This window comes from Neopelma chrysocephalum, unplaced genomic scaffold (assembly GCF_003984885.1).
Source record: "Neopelma chrysocephalum unplaced genomic scaffold, ASM398488v2 Primary Assembly neopelma1_86, whole genome shotgun sequence".
NCBI lineage: Eukaryota > Metazoa > Chordata > Aves > Passeriformes > Pipridae > Neopelma > Neopelma chrysocephalum.
Window position 1 is genome coordinate 2,690,571 of NW_020897748.1, and position 21,567 is coordinate 2,712,137.

Genomic DNA, 21,567 nt, shown 5'->3' on the forward strand with positions numbered 1-21,567 from the left:
ATTTTGACAAATCAGTGCTCCTCCAGTCTAACTCTTGATTCAAGTCAGTTTTAAACAGTACTGCAGTTTTAACTGCATATTTAGCTACTCATATAGGTAGAATACTTGTAATAGCTGCTACTAAACAGCCCCTCTCTATACACATTAAAACGAATTTTATATTCTCTGTGTGGTAGAACAGATATTGCAAAAAAAAGCACATTTACCAGTTCCCAGTTCAAAGCCATAAAGTAGTCTCAAGCTTCAAGTGATTGAAAAGAACAAAGAATTATCAATAAATCCCAGCTCAGCCCAGCTTGCCAACAACCCAGCTTACCACCATCTTCCCAGTAATTCTCACATCTTTTCTTTAGAGTCACAAAGATATACACATGACAAACATTCATACATAAGTTTGGCAGCCAAACAACACACTTGAGCATTTCTGCACAAAGCAAAATAAATTCCTGCATCTCTTAAAAGTATTTGTGCTGAAGCCAATTTCATTTCTGTACCAGTGCATGCAGGATGCAGCACTGGTTAAGACTTAATACATTGCTTTAGTTTAGACACAGGTATACCTGCAGTTATATGTGGTACAAGGAAGTGACACTTTTGCACAGGTATGTTTATTTTTTCCTGTGTTTACAGTGCACCAACTGTAATTTTAAACCATTCAGAAAGCACAGTTTCATAACAATTTTACATACTTTACATCACAGTTCAACAACATTAACACAGTTGTATATACTAAATCAAATGAACAAAATGGCCATGAACATTTACACTATTCTTCTGTAAACAAGTTTTTTTTATAAACAATGGTAAATTGAATTAACACAGACCACCATATGAAAGAGGGATAAACTTTTCCTTAAATAAATCACTCTGTTTATAAATACTTCAATTCTCTCAATATACATTTACAGACATAGTCGATTAAAAGCTGATTACCTACACTGTTCTTGAAAAAGAAAATATCTATAGATGGACCACAGTGTGTTAAATTCACCTAACATAAGAAGCAAGCATATGATTAGTATAGTGTTAAAAGTATTACTGTACTTTAACCTCACTTCTGTTTGTTAACACCGACACTGAGAAGATTGTCATGTTAGGGAACTTTTACTTGAATTCCAGCAAGTTACAGTCGATCTTGTAGTACACATATGGGTAGTACTCCTGTTGACTGAGGTTTAAACCAGGAATATCCATAGTTGCCTGCAAATAAAGTTTTGAAACCAGTTATACCCTTACAAATCAGACTCCTATTCAGAAGCAGATGAAATATTCATCTGCCTGTTTTTGAAGCAAATAGGTCAGGCAAGACTTCAAGCTTAAATTTTCACAATCAAGGAACTGTTTAAAAACAGATAAAGTTAAAACTTTGACAAATGAATAACAGTATTTTTTCAGAATTAAATACAAGCACTTTTTCAAAATCGAAGTAGTTCTGTATCAGTATTTCACATCCGTTGCTATAGTAAACACACACTTTACTATGTGGAAACACTGTCAGTTTCTGATAAGAATGTTATAAGGGTGCTGAACGATCCAGGAAGTCACATAAAGTTTAATTTTCACCTGAATTGTCTCACATCCTTGTTCTCCAGAAAGGCCTGGAGATACTCTGGAAAAACATTACATTCAATATTACATTAAGAAAGATTATTTTTAATCTTTTTTAATCCAGCTAAACTCATGGTGTGTTATATATATTTATTTCATCTTAAACTATGAAAATCACTGCTTTTCAATACAAAACAAATTAGTAGAATAAGCCTGCCAGCAAACCAATTTTAAACATGAAAATGAGACCTCTAGAGATGGAAAGGCTGACTCCATTTTGACATCAATTCAGCCTCCTTCAGCAGAGAAGGACAACTATGTTAACTTAAAAACAAAGACAGCACTGCAAACAAAAAAATGTTTTGGTACTAAGGCCACTGTTGTCACAGACTGTGGACAATTTATGCATTCCTCTGGGCTCAAAAAAGATACAAAGCATGTTCAAGTTCCTTAAGCCTAGTTTGAGATCAGAGTTGACTTGGTTTTAATTTTTTGAGGACATGAATATGTTTGCAGTCCATTGGTAGTAGGAAAGAATATAGTAAGAAGAAATTACATGAGACTTTTAAACCAGACAGCTCATCAAATACAGTGGTTGCAACTTTAAATATCATCTGCCTTGCAAAAATGTAAAATAGAAGAGACATTTTTTATAAGGAGACATAATTCTCTATACTGTGAGAGAATGGAGAATATGGAGAGGTATAACTTTTTAATAAAGCCAAGACTTTTTTGTTCCGTTTAAACAGACTGAAATTAATATTGAAGGGGAGTAGCAGTCACAAAAATACTTACATCAATGATAGCTGCTGCACTGCTGTCAAGGTGTTTGTATAAGTCATACAAAACCTCTCTCAGTTTCTTCATTGTTTTCTTATTAGGCTGAAGCAGCATTGCCTGGAAGTTAACTGGCAAACCATACCTGACAAAGTCAAGTAGAAAACTATGAAAATGCTGAAATAAACCTTCTTTCAAAGCAAAATTTGATTTTATTTTGAGAAAGGATCCTATTGCTGAAGAGGAAATTCTGCTCATTACCATTTCTGCAAAACCATTCTGTTTCTACAATTCATAAGGCATCATCAAAATAGAAATTCTTTCTTCAAGTTGAAAATAATAAAATAGAAGTCTAAATGCTTTTAAAATAATTTAAAATCTTTGAATACTTAGTACAATTCTCTAAGTTACCTGAACTCTCAGACTAAGTTTTGAACACTCCAATTAGTTTACTTGAAAGACTTTGCTTATGCACTTGGTGGAGAATCCAGTCTCTACTCAATCCTCCTTTTTAGAGGGCTTGAAACATTTGCCAACATTCCAATCAAGTTCAGCTTTCTTCCTTATTCAAGTTTTATCTTCAAAATAAGCCCATAGCAGCTATCTAGTGGACTAGAATGAAAGTTAATGTGATTTGTTTTCTTTTTATCTTCTGGTTGTCTCCTTTATGACAACTTATCAAAAAGGCTAAAAACACCTTCCCCTTTCCTGACTAAGGCAGGAACCCTTTCAACTCTTAAAAAAAAAAATCAAGGTCCTTCCTTCTGCAGAATGACTACAGCTGTTCTTAACTAGTAACTTCACTTGTGGATACGTGTGAAGAAAAAAAAGCAGAGAAAAATTACAGTTAGAAAATTGAGTGGTTTAATACTGAAAAGTTTAAACTACAAAATTCTTAGAAAAGCACATTTTCAAGAAAAAGCATACATTTCATGATGTCAAACTATTTTACTCAAAGCCTAAATACTTTTTACTCTGAACTATTCTAGTTGGCTCTTGTTACATGCAGCTCATGAAGTAAGCCAGAAGTCAGCAAATATGCCTTTCTGCTACTTACGGAGCATGTGTAACTCCTAAAGCACTAGTGGAAAGACTATCCACAGCACAAGATACACTATTACCTACCTCAAATATTCCACAGCTGGCAACAAGAGTATTGCCATCAGCTGTTTTTACTGCCCTACTTCTTGCTTCCTCCTTCCCAGAAGAGCAGCGTTCACACACCTCAGTTTGGTAATCCCAAGCTAAACGTAAAGTCTTACAAAGTCTAGGAAGAAAAGCACTGTTCAAATCTGCCTCATTACCTTAAAACAGATTCAACAAAAACTCGTAATGCTTTCACATGGATCCATGCAATGAAAGCTTCACTGAAATTAACTTTCAGCCACCGAACTAGAGGCCCCTGTGAAAGGGAAGAGGAAAAAAATAAATCAGGTTATTCAAACATCAGAAAAAGATCCAGCCCATTATCCATGTTTGAGCAGCTACTCAATATCTGTACCATGATAATAAAGACAAGTTTAAGGCAGATTACACTATAGACATAATGGCCCAAGGGAATTTGATACTAAGTAGAGAAATTTAATGAGACTTCCCATTGTCTCTTCAGTTCACCATCTCAGCTCTCATGAGCTAACTGTATTAAAGATCATTTTAGTAATATCTGATTATGTCATTCAAATACTTGTCCATTTTCAAACTTCATATATTATCAGCTGTGATGCCAGTCCTTGGTTCAATGCAGTGAGGAGCATTTATACTCACTTATCCTAGAGCAGATTAGCTGGGTGGCAGGCTGGATACAGCATGTCACCCTTGCAATGCTTTCTCAGAATCACAAGTTCATGAAATTTTTATGTAACGATAACAAGTCTTAGATGTCTCACATTTCTATAATGACTAGTTTATAAAGACTTACAAACTGTTTCTTCTTGTCAGTTGACAGTCTATTCATTTCTTCTTTATCAGCTTTCATCTCTTCTTCATTATACTGGAAGTCACGGACCAAAAATCTGCGTTTGGAAGTGGATAAAATCAGAAGTGGCTACTGAGATCCTTCAAAGCATGAGAGACAGAACGCACATAAAATAAGCCTTACTTATATTCTCTGGCTTTGTGCTTGAAGTCATCCACTGCCTTCCTGAACAAGGTGACATTACAAAGGTAACTGTCTTGGTCCTCAAAGAGTACACTATGTAGGAAAAAAACAAACCAAGTGTCAGAATTAATAAGGTTCAAGTCAGCATAGATCTGACATACAATAGCATAAGTTGTAGTTTATTGCTACAAGGCAAGAACATAAATGTAGATAATCTTACGGGATTTAGTTCCTGAAATAAACACCTTATAGAGAAAGTAACCAACTGCTCTTAATTACTCCCTTCGTAAAGGATGGCAGCTTATAATTCACATTCAGAGACTTCACCACTCAGAAACACTTCATATGATATTTGTTCAAAATAAAAATAATTTTACAAAAAAAGGAACTGAAGCTGGCTCAGTACTGAAAAGTTTGGACTAGGGATTTATTAGAAATATGTATTTTAAAGAAAAATTAAATGGATTTAAAATAGAAAAGTACACAAATTAAAAAAATATAGGTTGGCAAGAGAAAGTGTTTCTTAGGCTGTAGATTTACTGTTTTAGAATTCAAAATAATACTGCTTATTTTGAGGTTTCATCTTAGGAAAAAAGCTTGAAGATATTTAGTCTGTTCCTCAATGTCATACTGTCTTGGACACAACCATCATCCAATAGTTTAACAAGTAGCCTTTTCTTAAGCTACCCCTAGGTTATGGTTTCCCAGTAATTAAGTAAGAATCATTAGCAGATCTCCCACTAGGCTTAAATTAATGCAACTCAAATGTGAAGTCATCCAGAGCAAGTTCAGATTTTGTAACTGGCACAGAGCTGGTAATATCAGATCTGTCTGATCAAAATCTCAGCCTGTCAGTTAAAATTAACCACATCAATGCTTTGTACTACACACTGACTTTATTTTCAATGTGGTAAAGTGGTTTAACAGTATTATCAAATTTACTCATCACAGACACCAAGCACTAGCTTGGTACCAAGGATCTAAAGAGGCAAGTTACCTTTCTTTGCACACAAGAAAACCATTTACACTTCCAGTTCTTTATTCTTCAGAAGCTTTTAAAGAGTATCTATAACTTGTTTCAAGTTCCTCCGAATACAGACATAACGCATACAGGCCAGCAGCCAGTACTTGTTGCTAATCCCCACAATGCCCCAGTTTGAAGCTGAATATGCCTGACCAGGAATGGATTAACTTTTCAATTCTCTTACTCTTCCCACATAAATTAAGTTTGATAACTTTGTTATTCCTAGAGTTAGAGGTCATTTGAATTTTTCCTCAACTACAACATGATCAGGCTTGATCAATAAACACATTTTGACAAGTTTTTGACCAATCTTTAAAATTCTAACTCACTCCAGATAAAGAACACTCCTAAAACACAGCACACACAAATATGAGACTTAGCATTTAAAAACTTACTTGCTGGAACGTGGTACAACCATCTCTGCTAGTGTTTCATACTGCTTAACCCAGTCATTATAATTTACCCTAGAGAATACACAGGTTATGGTTAGACTTTTAGCACTGTAGTAAGAAATCTGAGATTAAAGGATCAAGTGTTTTTAAAAGGGTTAAAAGCATTTAATCATCACATCTTCCAACTCAGGTGTAGGTTGTCACAAATACTCAGGACATCAGGGACAGTACTCCTCTTGCTGTTTTTATAATTGCTGATAAGTAAGCTAAAATGATAGCAAAAGTAATAAATTTTCAGTCTTCGTGTAAATTTAAAGTGTAAATTTTTTGAAATTAAAGAACTATGAAATTAAATCAGTCATAATTAAGCACAGATCTCAGAGGACCAAATGGACTTAACTGTCAAGGTTGATCAGAAACTCCTTATGCAACTCTCCTCTTCTGAGTTACTAATAGGACTACTTTTTCCACAATTACAAACAGGCTCCCCATGGTCCTGCACTTGCCTGAAGGACTGAGAATTTTGGAAGCCCTGCCTTTCTGCAGTTGGTGGTGAAGAGGTTCCATCCTTTCCACACCAAAAACAAAGTCAAAGAAAAATAACAGCTGAGATATACTAACCACCTGCTTTCTGTTGTGGTCACTGCAAAACTGTTTTTCCTTCACCAGAGTTTTACATATGACAGACTCTACTGCTTCATTTGGTAAAGAAACCAGTGGGCTTTTTAGAAGTTGGAAGCTCTTTCTGTTCCCAGCTCCAGAAAGACAGTTTAGTGCCATTTTCTCATTTTACAAGAGTTTTGAGGGTGTCTGTATCATCACTTTCCTTGGCCAGGGGAAAAGATAGGGTTTCTGTTGTTTAAACATTTCAAACAGGAACAACCTGTTCCCCCAGCAAGCCATTGGCATGACATAAGCAGGGTTCCACTCGTAGAGACTTAGATAAGTAAAAAATCTGTGTTCTGGCAATCCGAAAACATGCAGAGCAAAGCAGTAAAGAGTTCACTTCACTCACTAGGTGGTGAAAGTCAACACAGTTCTAACCAGGATAATTTAATTATTAAGCCTTCTAATGTAAAACAAGTCATGTTTTTACTCAGCACTTACTATTTTCATAAGGATGCCTTCTGCAACATGACTAGTCACTGCAAACACTAGATAAGAGATTTAAGTCTAATCTCCTGTTTCTTCAAGAAATTCATGAGCACTCAGCATTCCTTCTGATGAGTTCTCATGAACAAAGGAATACAGGCACACAGGCTCATTTGCCTCTACTAAGCATCTGAATGTTTGCGTTTGCTCATCCAGGAAAGCCCTAAACAAATTCAGATGTCCTTTCTTACAGTATTATAGGGTTGTGAGATCTATTATTTGATTTAGATTTCTTATTTTATTCTGCTCTTAAGATGAAACATAAACTTACTTTGGTACAATCACTAATAATGTGACCAAATATTCTGAATCGAGTACAAAGTCCTCTTTCTTTACAATATCAGCAAGACTTCTGGTTAGCAAGCTTCCCCTGCAGAGAAACAAAGACAGCCAGAACAATTACATGTTTAAGAACTGAATTTGTTTGGATAAGTTTCCAGTGCTTGATAATATAACATTTTCAAAAATACATTTTACCTAACCAATTGCTATTAGCAGAGCAAACAAAATGCCCTTACATGCATTTTATATCGCACTGTCCAAAGTCACTAGAAGTTTTTATCAGTAGCTCCACTGCTGTGCGTCATTTCCATATTCCAAATACCTCACACACTTAAGCAGCCAACTTTTCTTTTTATAAGTTATTTAAAACCACAAGAAGCATTAAAACCATGAACTGTGAATTCTACTATATGGAGCCTCAGAGTTACAAGTAACCTAGTACAGACCTACATGCAGAACCTCAATAAAAAAAAATCAGAGCAGCCTATTGCCTCATATTCACAAAAGATGAAGAACATACATAGATTTAATGGAGCTCAGCTCACAAATTACCATGGCTTAACACAGAAGTTATGGCTCACTCCTAAAACAGCTTGTCACATACTATCATTAGTATGACCCATATTTCTGAATCAGCCAGCAGGCTTGTACCATTAACTGTAATGGCAGGGTTGGGGCACATTAATCAACCATATTTGCACAGAAGAACTACGGCACCTCAACTGTATTTCAGATAATCATCACACGTATGTGACAAGACAACATGCAGTCCCTGTTTGTTATCTGTGTGCACACAACTGCTGTCTCTGCTGGTTAATAATGGGGGAAGAAACCCAGTAATATTAATATGCTTAAAGCATAAATTGGAATGAAGGAAAGACTTCCTTGTTTAGATGAGTGCAGTGTTACGCACCACTAACAGCAAGCTCCTCTCAAAAGCTCCAGCAATTTATACTATTTGTACATGCTTTTGTGATTTCGTAATTGCTTTTCATTCACAAGTAAGCTAATACCAACCAGTCAGCTGGTAATAAATGTTCTTTTATGACAGCTGCTATTCAAGGTCAATAAATACCTCAAAAATACATTCAGCTTAGAGCCTGTATCACTCCACATTTTTTAAGTTTTCATGCTTAGATAACTTCCCTGTGCTCAATTAGCAAAAAACAATGTAACTTACGCATTCTTTCTTTCCAAATTCTGAAGATTCCCTTTCAGATTATTGTATGCCGAGGCTCTTGCTTTTAGATCATTGTCAATCTGGTTTACTCCCTTAAAGATAAAAAGAAAAGGAACAGTGTCTAAAGAACTAGAAGAGAACTCATGTTTGGTTTGCCATTTCTGCAAGACATCCTTCTCAAATCCATCCTCCAGGATAAATTAGCACGATTACCAAAAATTATTCATTCCCAGCTAAGTAACTTGGCAGTAAGTGGAAGAACACAAAACAAATGAAGCAATTAGTACGTCTTAAACAGCTGACCATACGCATATCTGTGTGTACCCTATACAAGGAAGTATTTTAAATCAATATACCCAGTAACAGTTGGGTAACAAAGAATGTGGCACAGTGTTGGTCTGGCATAATAATGCTGCCTACTGTCTGCTTCACTGCCTCCTCACCATGGTATGGAGGTACAAGCACATTAAAATTCCCAGGGACAAGTTTCTGAACACAGTCAAGGGACTCTCCCTTTACATGGATTTATGCCATTGACAAAACATTTTGTTTGCATAAAACACTTCATCTGGGAGATCCAGATATGATTTTGTTTCCACAAAATAAATATCTCTTAAAAGCAAGGTCACTTAGTTAAATAGCGACGTTGTTTATGGTAACACCTAAGTTGGCTTGCCTGTAGCAGGAAAAAGTCATCAAAATCCTGACCATTCTGGTAGTTTTATTTGGCAACACATTAACAGCTTGCACCATTACAGACACAGCAATGCTTTAGACAAAATTCTCTGAAAATAACAAAATTTACTTAAACAGATGAGTACTTCAGGCTATTTAAATTCTTTGACTGATATAACCTTCAGCAAAGCTTGTGGAACATTTCAGCAGGTGTCACGCAAGGCATATACCTTCATGAAAACTATTTTACACTACAAGAAGTAACACTAACACTTTTTTTTTGTACAGCTAGAAGACAGCATAGAGAAAAAATTAATCAGAAGCTACTAAGGTAGTGCCTTGGTGCACTTGGACTTTTTCCCAGACTGACAACCTTCCTCTCTGCCTTTTCCAAGGCTCAAGACTTTCAACAACAATCTAACTGTGCATTACTTAATGACAAAACTCAAAACCCATCAATACCAAACACTGCCTTTACAAACCCATTCCATTCAGCATTTCCTAATTGGCAACACTCTAGTTGCTCTAATTTGTAAAGTCAGTAGCCTTTTAAAAGAAGATTGCTTAGACAACAACCTGTTACTGCAGCACTGGCTAGAGTTTACTGTAAACAACAACCAGCTTTGCTTCCTATTGAATGTTAGAGAACGCAGAACCACAAACCTCAGTGTCACAGCAGAGCTCTTGAAAATGTAATTGTGTAAAATTACCAAATGAAACAACAATATAAACCTCCTTTGGGAAGCAGAATTGGTGAATAACACACAAAGGTCATTGCAAAAGGAGGCAGACTTGTCATATTGCTAAAGAAAGTATCAATCTAACTTAGTAAGCCTACTTCTACACATAGAAAACCCAGATGTTTAAACCACTACATAGTTGTTGGCAATATACGAGCATCCTCTTGTAACTATACAACTGAGCTGTTGTACTTCAGTGGATGCCTGGGTTGCTGAAAAGGTTGGACTAGGGCACCAAGGCTATCAAGGTTGTCTCCTTGCATAACAGTCTTATGACAAATTTCAAAGAATGACTAGATTAAGACAGCTGTCACATGGCACAGATGCCATCTTTGAACTATTCAGTATTGACACTGGGGTTCATGGTACTTCTAAACATTAGAAGCTGAAAAAACTTAATGGATATTTTCAGCAGATTTCATTATATTTCAAATGTTTTTAGCACTGCTGTAATTTTTATTCAACTGACAAACTGCCCACTGCAATTGCTGTTACTCATTTTGGCAGACTTCAGAATCTGCTGCCACAGTGAGTGAGGATATAAACCATACAGGAAAAATAGAATCTCATGATTTGACAAGCTTTTCAAATTATTTAACATGTCAAAAGGCTTCACAGATTTTAATTAATGTGGCTCTATTTTTTCTATATCACCATGTTAATCACATGCCAAAGTGAACACCTTAACTATGTCAGGACTCTCTTTGCCTTGGGACAAAACCGCTTGAAGTCCCACAACATGATCTCCTTGTAGAGTCACTTCTACAAGAACATAAGGCAGCTTCTTCAGTCATCTTCCTTCTCTGTCCCTACATAATACAAGTACAGCTAAACATGAAGAGGAATGGAAACCCTCAACATGATGACTCAGGCCTAACTACAGCAGAGCTGTTTCTCTGCATTCAATATCCTGCGTAATAATTCAATGAGGTCCCTAATGCAGATGAAGAATGTAAGACAGTTAAAGTTCAGGTTCTGGTATACAACTTTGCTGCAAGCAGATTATTTATCTAGCAAACTCCAGGACAGAGAATAACATGCACTGAATCCTTGACAATTTTCAATAAAGGGCATGTCCCTTCATGTCCTTTGTTTCTTTTTCAGAAAGTTTAATTGCTACAGAAACAAGCTCTGTACTATAACAGCTGCAAATAGATCGAAGCTTCATTTTTGATACCTTCTTCTTCTGAAAGTGAATATGTACTAAAGTATTAAGATTATTATATCTGTGAGATATTTTCAATGTGCAAATAAGAGCCGTAAGACAGTCAGTCTTCCTCCAACAAAATGCCACACTGCAGATGTTTTCCAGGAATAGAAACTGACTGTAATTTGTGGAAAAACTTCAAGATGCAGTGATAGTCCCAAAGAAAATATCAAAAATTAAAAGTGTTAGTTGCATTCTCAGTCAGCTTTGTACCATACATTAAGATTTGGTAATCTCTGAAAAAGAAATGAAATTAATAGGTTCACGAAGCTGCAGTTATAGCACAAGTTTGCCCATCCCAACCCCAATTATAGTCCCTACGTAGCCATCATCAGAGTCTATTTCTATAGGTATCCAAAGAAGTCGCTTTTTTTTTCCAGGTTATGAATTTCCAGTTAGTGACACAGACAATTCCAAGAGCCAGTCTGTAGACTACAGAAAACAGGAAAGCAAAAAAAAAAATGAAAAAGCTGTGAAGATATTAAAGCAAGAGTTGCTTACAGAGAACTTTCTCACTATTTGAATACAGTCAGTCACTGCTGAGGACCCTGTCTAGGCTCACAAGCAGCACAAAGCAAACGAAACCCTCAAAGTACAAAACACTTTGGCAAAGTAAAGATGAGGAAAACGCATGAAAATTCTCAAATGAGCTTTTCTTACATCTAACACTGAAGGCTTATTTTTCCCCTCACAACTGAGTGCCACAGCTTTCAGAAGGTAAATAAGTTCTCTGGTTCACTAATAGCCCACAAGGTTTGAGAACATCAGACAAACAGCATGCTAGTATAGCAAAATTTGAATGTAAGCAACGTCATCTGCTAGCTATTTATTTGTTAACTCAGTGACCTTAGGAAACAAAAATCAGGAAAGACAGCATGATGGCTTTCAGGGAGCACTCTCCAAACCCTATCCACCTCCTAATGTATGTCTTTTGTTACTAACTGCTACAAGGTTCACTACTATTGTTATCTGACTAAAACAGACAAACAGCTTTGAGTAGCAAGTTTTGTGCATAAATATCTCAAGTTCAAATACGAAATTTTCATAAAACAAATTACCTTACCTTTGTAATAATTTCTGAAATATTCTTCAAGGATTGCTTGATTGGGTATTTGGCCATATCCCATTGGAACCTTGTTATATAGGTGACCAAGTCAACTAAAATTGTAAAGAACTTTGTTAAGATAGGCAACAAAAAGACAGAGGTATTATATTCCATGTAGAATTGCTGTAATAGAACAGAACTCTAACAGAGTCTTTGTGGACCTTGCCAAGTGCGGACCCTGTTGCTTAGAGAAATTTGAAAATAAACAATCAAGTTGTAGGTTATCCGTGACCTCTGCCTTCAAGATACTGGTTTCTCCACCTCTGTAGACCCTAAATGATACTTACTACCAACTCAGTGATGGCTGGAGAACTACAGACAAGAGCAATTATTTTTTGCTCTGTGAAAAAAATGGGTTGGAGGAGGGAGGGTTATGAACGCAAGAAAGGCGGCAGTGATTACGTGGCTCACTTGAAGCCACAGCTTTGTAAAGCTACTTATGAGAGACACTACTCCAAGCCCCTACCTAAGAATCATGTTAATCCAGTCATATTTGCCTCTCTTCCATCAATACAAGCTGTGTTAAATTCTATGAAATGGCTTTGAAAACAAAGTGCTGATTCAGAGACAAGTGCAGCTTTTTACGAAAATAAAATGCACCCCGAAATCCTTCTCGGCAGGGCTGCTCTCAATCCATTCATTTGAGGGTTGCCCTGACCCAGGTGTAGCACCTTGCACTTGGCTTCACAGAACCTCAGTAAGTTTCAGGATCACTGCCTTCCCTCCTACAGTTTTAGGATGCACAAATCATGGTTAGCACTTTACCTCCATTAGCCAGAAGATTCTCCTGAACTTTATCTTTACTGTCTTCTAGAACATCAGCCATATACTGGGCCACTTTCTTTACAACGCTGAAAAATGAAAGATAAAGATATGTAAAAAAAAACAAAACCAAAACATGCCATTTGAGAAATATCATTATGAAACTGATTTTAAATTGCCTGCAATTGGATCAAAAGTGATTGGGTCAAACAAGGACAATGATGATTGCTTTACATACAAGCATTTCAAGAGCACAAGCTGGGCTCACTATCTGGAGGAGACCAACTTCTCAAAAATATTCCACTACTTTATTTAAAACCTTCTTTAGTGTTGCTACTCATTAGTTCTCAACAAGGTGAGGTGAGCTCCCTCACATTGGTGTAGACTTCAAATGTAATTCCAAACTTTTTGGAAGTCAGTAATACTTTCAAAATCCTAACCCTTTCTAAAAATAGACAGTGAGGTACAAATCATCAATAATCCAAATTAAACACAAGGCAACTCTGACAAGGAAATCTGATACTCAAGATCTGCTTAGCTGATTAGAAAAGCCATTCATAACATTACTCACATGGGCCATGCTAAATAGTTTCCTTTTCTACTTAAAAACAACTACTTAAGACTTCTCTCCTTGAAACAGAAGATGGCTCCACAAGTTCTGGTTATGTGAAATATTGTTACTTTTGCTCAAAATCATTTTCCAAGGGCCAGTAGTTACTTCAAAATTAAGAGGTCTTGCATTTTAATATTAATGCTGTTTAAGCATTTCTGTGGATTAGGAAATAATTTGGTACATTCTCAAAGTCTGTAAATTGTACTCTTGCTAAAAGAATAAGCTTTTACTCCTTTATACCATCACTTCCTGCAGCTGCCAGGCGCAATTCTTAACCATTCTCCAGGACTCAGCAGCACACAGCACTACTGTAGGGACAACCATCCTTCAACAGTGTATATTCCACAAGAAGTTCCAATTATTTTCCTTTTTTCAAGAACAGACACTAGGAAAACCAGCATCTTAGCTTTCTGACATCTTAGTTTGCTGACTGCCTGCAAAGGATCACTATGGAACAAAAAATGCTGAAAATAACCTGTCTATTATTAGGACTCAGCAAACCACCACATCATTACTCTAATATTTTGCATCCTAGTCAAAATAAACTGTTACCTCTCCACAAATGCATCCAGTTTAGCCAGCTCATCTGACAAACCAACCAAAACATCCAGTGTGCCAACCTAGAAGCAAAGATCAAAATGCATTAGTAATTGTATATAAACATAAAAGGTAAAACTAAATAACAATAAAACTTAAATCTTCCCAACAGGCAGCTTTGCAGAACTACATGAAATGCTGGACTCCAGGATTTCAGACTTGTTGATTTACCAAAGTCACACTGTATTTCATTTGCTCAAGATGCTCCCATAAAGCACTACAGTATCAGATTAACTCACTAGTTTGGTGCACAGCTTCAGTCCAGCAATCCAGCCATCCAAAACATGTTAAAACAAAGTTTAGTTTATGAATTGGCTGTATTTCCCACAAGGCAGTAGCTTCAGCATTTGATTTACTAGTTTAGATCAAATCTGAAATTTCTCTAATCAGGAGTCTCAGTGCTGGAGGCAACCAGAGGACATTGAAAACTCTGACAATACAAGAGCAGTGCAGCAGTCAGACCAACAAGAGTCTGGACTTTTTTGCGTCTGGGGTAATAGAATATCTGGCTTGTCTGGCTTTCACTCTTTCTTCCCTTCTCCTCCAGAAAACACTTTCTTGCCTAACTTCAAGTAGTTATCTAGAGTACACATTTCTTGCTGAAATATTACAGGGCATAAGTGAATCTTCTGTCTAGCCAAGATGCTATAACATTATTTGTAGTCTAGCATCTATGTTCTATACATTTGAGCACTCAGATTCACATTATTCCTTTTCTCTTTAGCCTTGAAGCAAAAAGGAGCAGAATTACTTAAGAAACATCACAACCAAATCACTTTCTATGCCCCACCTTCTTCTAAGCCACATGCAGAATAAGGAAGCTCATGTTTTAACTAGTCACTTACAAGCCAGAGGACAAGTAAGTCTTCAAGCAATAGGGTTGCTGTTCAGTGGAGACTAAATCATTGTTTCAATGAGTTTTAACTAAAGGATCTCACTCAAATAGTTTTACCAGGTCCACAGAAGCCAAACTTTATATAAGGTATATTCAACTTCTGCCCTACAGGAAGTAGAGTAGAAGCAAAATCAATCGTTTCTAGCCCTAATGGGCCCCATCAGTTTTCAGTGACAACTCCTCTAAGTGCTGTAGCCATCCTGACTTATGCCAAGGATCCCCTGCGAGGAGACAGACATTTGTTTAGTCCCTATTCTAACTCAGTCCGAAGTCATGGCAGTTGGAAGATCCTCTTAAAAGGCACACTGAAGCACTTTGTGCCCTAGGCTTGTTCCTTAGCAGAGACAGGAAGAAGGCATCACACCACCTGAACTTGATCCACTCCATAGACAAAGATCAATGGCATTTTTTTCTCTTCATTTTTATAAACTCTGATAAGCTTTCACTCCACTAAATCGAGCTCACAATTCTTCTTGTTCAATAAATATTCAGATGTTAGATCTTTTCTTAACAAATACACTGGCTTGTAACTTTTCCATATGCTGATGATCATATTAAACCAAAATAAACTGCTTTAATATTTTCTTCCTACTTGCTTCTCACAGGAATAATTTAAACAGTTTTTTTCCCATTTTCCATAACACACTGGCAGGTCACACTGGAATGCTCAGCCAGAGATAACCACTACTTTAACAGAAGAATGTTACTTCTGGACAGAGAAAAGGCAGCAGCTGTTTGACTACCCCTGTATTTTAAATTGAGCCTTTCCACTGCATCTCAGACAGCAAAGGAGCAGACAAAGCAGAAGGAAAAAACCAAAAAAAGCAGAACAAAACAGTCAAAGGAAACTATCATCTCAGTACTCAGATCACAAGTTTCCATTTTTCTTCCCCAACTAACTGCTAGCAGTATAAGATCATCCTTGGAAAAACTGCTGTATTAGCTGAAAGAACCCAGGTTGCTGGACCTTTAAAACATACAGTGAGCAAAGTTCAGAAAAAGATAACTGTCGTCTCAATTATTTTTTGAGATCCACACATAAACATCAAAAGAAGTCAGCTGTACTCCCTAAAGCATCTGCAAGTACTCCTCACCTGCAGTTTTAGTCTAGAGAAACAAAGATGATGCAAAACAAACACACTTCTTAGGAGAAGACACAGTGTTTACATACCTTCAAGTCCGGAATGTTGAACTTTGAATTAGTAGAAAGATTGTTGTGTTTTGTAGTTGCTGCATGTAGCTTCTCCCACGTCTGTTGACAGGTTTTTTCCCCAGGAGCAGAAATCAGCCAAAACTCGGTCATTTTTGTGCCTTTATCTTGATGCTTTCTGCTTCTGAAGATAAAGGCAGGATGCTAGTAGAAGGAAAGCAAAGGGGAGAAGAAAAAATATCTGCCATTAATGCAGCATTCAAAGCGTGGCCTGAAGAAAAATATCTCATTCCATGTTACACAAGTGCAGTTCCAATCACTCTAAGAGATTTTACCCAAGAGTATCATGTGGTTTCAAATTCATTTTTCCTATCTTCCAAATCACATCTGCACGGTCTTTTTGAACTGCCCATGCTGCAAGTTAAGGTGGGCTGAGTTTGCAACATTAGCCTCTTTCAACTGTACTTTTACAGAAAGATTACATGCAAACAATCTAACTGAAAATAAATCCAAAAAACAGGACCCAAATCATATTATCACAGCTGCATGTATTTTCCAGCTTCTGTACAACAACTTTTTCTGAACATATTAGAGAGGAAAAAAAAGGAAAACCCAAATAAATTTCAACTCTGACATTTTATCTCTTCCAATAATTTTTCAGATTAGGACAGTTTTTTAAAGTAAGTAAATGTCTAAAATTACTTAAATGCAAAAAATTTTAGTTTATTCTTTCAGGCAATTAAGGTTCTCCTGGCAGCTAAAAATTTAAAAAAAAAGGGGGACACTTTCTAGCCTTGATGTCTCTGTTGCTATTGCAGACCATCAATAAAGTAACACATACTGGCATTAGTCAAGAAAGTGTTGGTACTAAACATAAATGATGTTGAGTTACTTTGCAGACAAGTTCAAGAAGTTAGGAGCATATATGTTCTGTGACTAAGAAACATAGGTTTCTGGTTGACAGTTGCTGGATTTTTTTTTTAGTAAGGGAGTGAAGCACAAAATCAAAGTGTACCTTGACAGAATCTAAATGTCAAATTTTGGTATCTGCAATGTCTTCTGTAGTAGCTTTGAATGAGCGGAGATTAACCTACCTTTCATGAGCACAGACTACAGCACTCAATGTTTTTGAGGAAGAGCAAATCACATATTGCATTTTTAAGAATTAGAACGTGATAGCAAACTTAGCCCAAAACACCACACATAGGTCTTTCATCTGTGTAACCATTGTAGGGGCAACCCAAGGGTGTTGAAGTTCCAGGTGAGCTAAAGAAAGGTCTGTTCACTGATTCTTTTGCTCAGCTACTCAGGAAGCCTAAAGCCAAAGGAAGTTTACCAGCCATTAAATTACTATCATGAAGCACACCCTGTCACTGCTATAGCAGCCACCCCCTCCAGCTAAGGGGCCTTGTTTACAGCAGGGGACGATGACATCCAGTCACTGAGGTCCTTAATATCACACACTCCATGACACTGCACCGCCAGGCAGCAGCACAGCAGTGCTACAATCCCAAATGCAGACAATGCCAAGGCAGGTACAGATATTTGAGAAGTCAGAATATTTACCAGACCAGACACACACAACATTAGTTATCACCATGCTACAGGGCTTCTTTGTTTAGCACCAATGAGATTATCTCACATAATGGGTCTCTACAGGACATCTGCTAATTATCAATGATTTGGAACAAAACAAAATTTCCTCTTATTCAGACCACTTTGATGCATCATCTTCCTTAATACACGCCAAACTTGGTGCACTTGAGGTTTTCCTACACTCCACTGAACTCCAGCCCCATAAAAGGCACGGCCAAGTTTACAGTAAACTTCACCTAGGCAGGGTGAAGTGGTGATACACACACTACAGCTGATACACACACACACACAAAGTGCTTAAGTTTTAAATTGTTTTTGTTTGGATTTAACTAGACTAGGACTAGAGAAAGCTTTGGAATAAATGTTGGATAAAAAAACTAGGTGGTGGCAGCAGCACCATGAAAATATCCAAGTAAAAGACAGAAGAGCCATAACACAGAAATCCAGAATCCTATTCAGTAAGAGAGATGGAACATTGCATTCTCGTGTTTTCCTCAAACATAAATACCCTCTAAAGAATACGTATAAAGTTTCCGGATTTTATACTGGCTAAGGAAACAATTATGTGTTTACAATGACACAGTCTCACTCCCTGCATTACAGATCGGGAAAATCAGCTCACCATTAAAAATTTAAATGTCTTTTCCCATGAAAAAAAAAACATTTAATAGACCCATTGCAAAAAAAAATTGCTTTCAATAAGCAAAGTTTTCCAACCTTTTAAAGTTAGCTTTCCAAGACCAACTGTTCACACTTCATATGACTCCAAATCTACCATAAACAAGCCTAAAGTTATAAACTCCTAACAGACTTGCAGCAAATCTTTTTCTTATGCTAACACCCCAATGAATTATAGCATTTACAATTCCTTAATATATGAGGCAAAAATTAATTGTTCATCTGAATAACCAAGATCCTTCTCTCCTGCTTAAAGTCACGCGGCACAGGTGTAACAGTCGTAGCTCCCAGGAATCATTAACCCAATGCAGTTCCCTTCCTCACCATTTCTGTCTGTGTCACTGGTTTTCCTGAAGTTCTGCTCCATTTCTAATAGGCATGGAAAGGAAGGTGATTTCCCATTCAAGGTACTTACTCAATGGAGTTTTATCAAATACATACAAAGAAAAAAAGCTTGATAGAAGAGTTTTAAGTGTTTGTTTTATGTGAGAGGGCTTGAAATCAGAACTAGGGGGAATACCAAACAAGAAGTGAAGAAAGGAGAAGTGCTACCGAATGGTTAGAAAAACAGAAACAAATGCTGGTTGGACAAAGAATATATATAGACCCAGTATAAAATGAAAGCCAAGAAATTTAAAGAGAGGGACCACAGGATAAAGCAGGAAATACCAAGTGTTCAAGTAAAACCTAGAATAAGCGATAAGAATGGATAAGTGAGCTGTTGCTCACACCATGCAAGTCTATGACCAGCACTTTTTGCTAAACATTGTCCATTCCATACCCTACCACACTAAAACATTTTGAGTAAAAACCATGGTCCTAGTTCTGCTGAATGTGGGTAAAGCCACCCATTAATGGGTGCAACTGCTTCCAAGAGGCCACTGTAAGCAATTTCTGGCCAACACCAGCAAATGAGTTTGCTATACAACCGAAAAAAAGTCACGAAAATGAGAAACAAAGTTTATACAAGAATCTCTCTACAGACCATGCTGATCCAAAGTTCAGGCCTTCCAGGGACAGGTTCTAGAAATCCAACTTTATGTACAGCACTGAGATAGCTACCTTGATATTTACAGTTCTACAGGTCATTGAACTATTTTAACACTGAATGATGAAAACTTTCATATCTCAAAACCAAAAATACATTCAACCTTGCAAGACCAGCAGTGCTCTAACCCATCTCTATCTCATTCAGTACTGTTAAAGAATGCAAGTTGTCACTTATAAGGGCTTAAGAAATTGATTACAATGCTCTTTTATCATTTTAGATTCAACAATTAGGCACCATCCCTTGGGGGAGTTTCCCTTGACACTTTCTCGAAAGCATACCCATAAGGTAACACTGAAGTGTTAACAATTCTTCCATATGCAGTTACAAAGAGACTTCAGTAACATAAACCCATCACCAAGATGTTCTACTAGTCAAATAAGCACCAAAATGCTTGCAATGTTTCATCCCTTGAACTTTTCCTCTAAAATACCTGGCTCTGAATCTTCACTATTCTAATGCCTGAAATAAGTTTGAAATATCATTTAAAATGTATTTTGCACTACTACCCATCATTTATACTGCTTCATCCCTACGTTATTAGGAAAAATGGACTTCCAAAGAAAAATCTTCCAAGCAGTATACTACAATCTAAAAGAAAACCTCTCAACAGCTTTTTCAGTGCCGTTACTGGAAAAACATAGTGATTTCAAAACAGAATCTCAGCTAATGTCCTCAAGGTGAAGCTCGCTCTCAGAAATCACTTCTGACGCTCGGCCTCCACATTTCACAAAGAGAAGCGGCCACAACGAGGAAGCCGGGGAGATTTCGGGATTTCACAAGGAGTCCCCCCGCTCGTGCGGAGGCGATCTGGGCCGGCCTGTGGGCGCTGCCCTCGCTCCCCACGGAGCCGCCGACCTCGATCACCGGGATTAGGTGTCAGCTCCCTTGGCCCTGCAGCCGCCGGTGCTCCCGGGGCCGCGCTGTCACTTAGCCCTGCCCGAGGTGAACCCCCCGCAGAGCCGCGGCCGGGCGGCCCCAGGCCCAGCACAGCCTCGGGGCCGCGGGACCGCCGGGCTCGGCCGGCGCTGCCCTTCGCGCCAGCCCCGGCGCCGGGGGAGGCCGGGTCGCTGCAGCAGCCGCTCGGGGCAGCGCAGGCACCCGTCCTTCCCTCCTTCCCCGTTCCCCTTCCGCTCCCGGCCTCGCCCCGCCGTTACCGTCACTGCTCCATCCTCGGCCCGGCCCGGCCTCCCCGTTACCGTCATCGCCCCATCCCCCGTCCCATCCCCATTCCCGGCCCCCCGTTACCGTCACTGCCCCATCCCCATTTCCCATCCCACTCCATTCCATTCCCCATCCCATTCCCAGCCCCCCCGTTACCGTCACTGCCCCATGCCCGGCCCAGCCGCGCCGCCCGCACACCCGCCGGCGGGTCACGTGACCCGCGGTCAGCTGACGCCGCCGCAGCGCCGAGCGCGCGCGGGCGGAGCAGCGGGCGGGGCTGTGACGCGACCGCGCAGGGACTGACGGGCGCGCGGACCCGGGTTCGAGACCCGGCCCAGTGCCGTCGCCGCTTCACTTGTCTGCACCGCGCAGGGCGAGCCCCGGACAGCGACTGCCTCAGGGCCCGGCAGGCTCCGCCCACTTCTGATAAATAAATATGGGCTTGATGAGGGAATTCGTGTGAAAACGGCGTATGACTGAGAACGGCCCCGCGCACCGCGGGGAGCAGATGTTGTTGGGGAGGCTCTGTACGATTCTGCCCTTACAGCAGAGAAGGATGGTCGGGTTTGAAAGAGTGCGTTTGTTTTTGACTGCGGTCAGTAGATTTTCCTCAGATCACAGAACCACAGAATCAGTTAGGTTGGAAAAGACCTCTGAGATCATCGAGTCCAGCCTATGACTGAACACCACCATGTCAACTAGACCATGGCATGAAGTGCCACGTCCAGTCTTTCCTTAAACGCTTCTCCACATGACTCCACCACCTCCCTGGGCAGCCCATTCCAGTATCTAATCACCGTTTCTGTGAAGAAGTTCCTCCTAATGTGCAACGTAAACCTCCCACAGCACAGCTGGAGGCTGTATCCTCTTGTCCTATCACTTGT

At 38.6% G+C, this 21,567-nt stretch overlaps 1 protein-coding gene across 1 annotated transcript; it reads right to left on the bottom strand.

Annotated features, from left to right (window-relative positions):
• Window positions 1-586: 586 nt before the first annotated feature.
• ATP6V1C1 (ATPase H+ transporting V1 subunit C1) lies at window positions 587-20,930 on the bottom strand. Its single transcript, XM_027692372.1, has 13 exons — window positions 20,840-20,930; window positions 16,219-16,401; window positions 14,108-14,175; window positions 12,946-13,031; window positions 12,139-12,233; window positions 8,454-8,545; window positions 7,263-7,361; window positions 5,843-5,911; window positions 4,424-4,516; window positions 4,244-4,337; window positions 3,630-3,727; window positions 2,344-2,470; window positions 587-1,200 (listed from the first exon to the last, which is right to left on the bottom strand). The coding sequence occupies exons 2-13, from the start codon at window positions 16,348-16,350 to the stop codon at window positions 1,105-1,107; spliced, it is 1,149 nt and encodes a 382-aa protein (XP_027548173.1). The 5' UTR covers window positions 16,351-16,401; window positions 20,840-20,930; the 3' UTR covers window positions 587-1,104.
• Window positions 20,931-21,567: the final 637 nt, after the last annotated feature.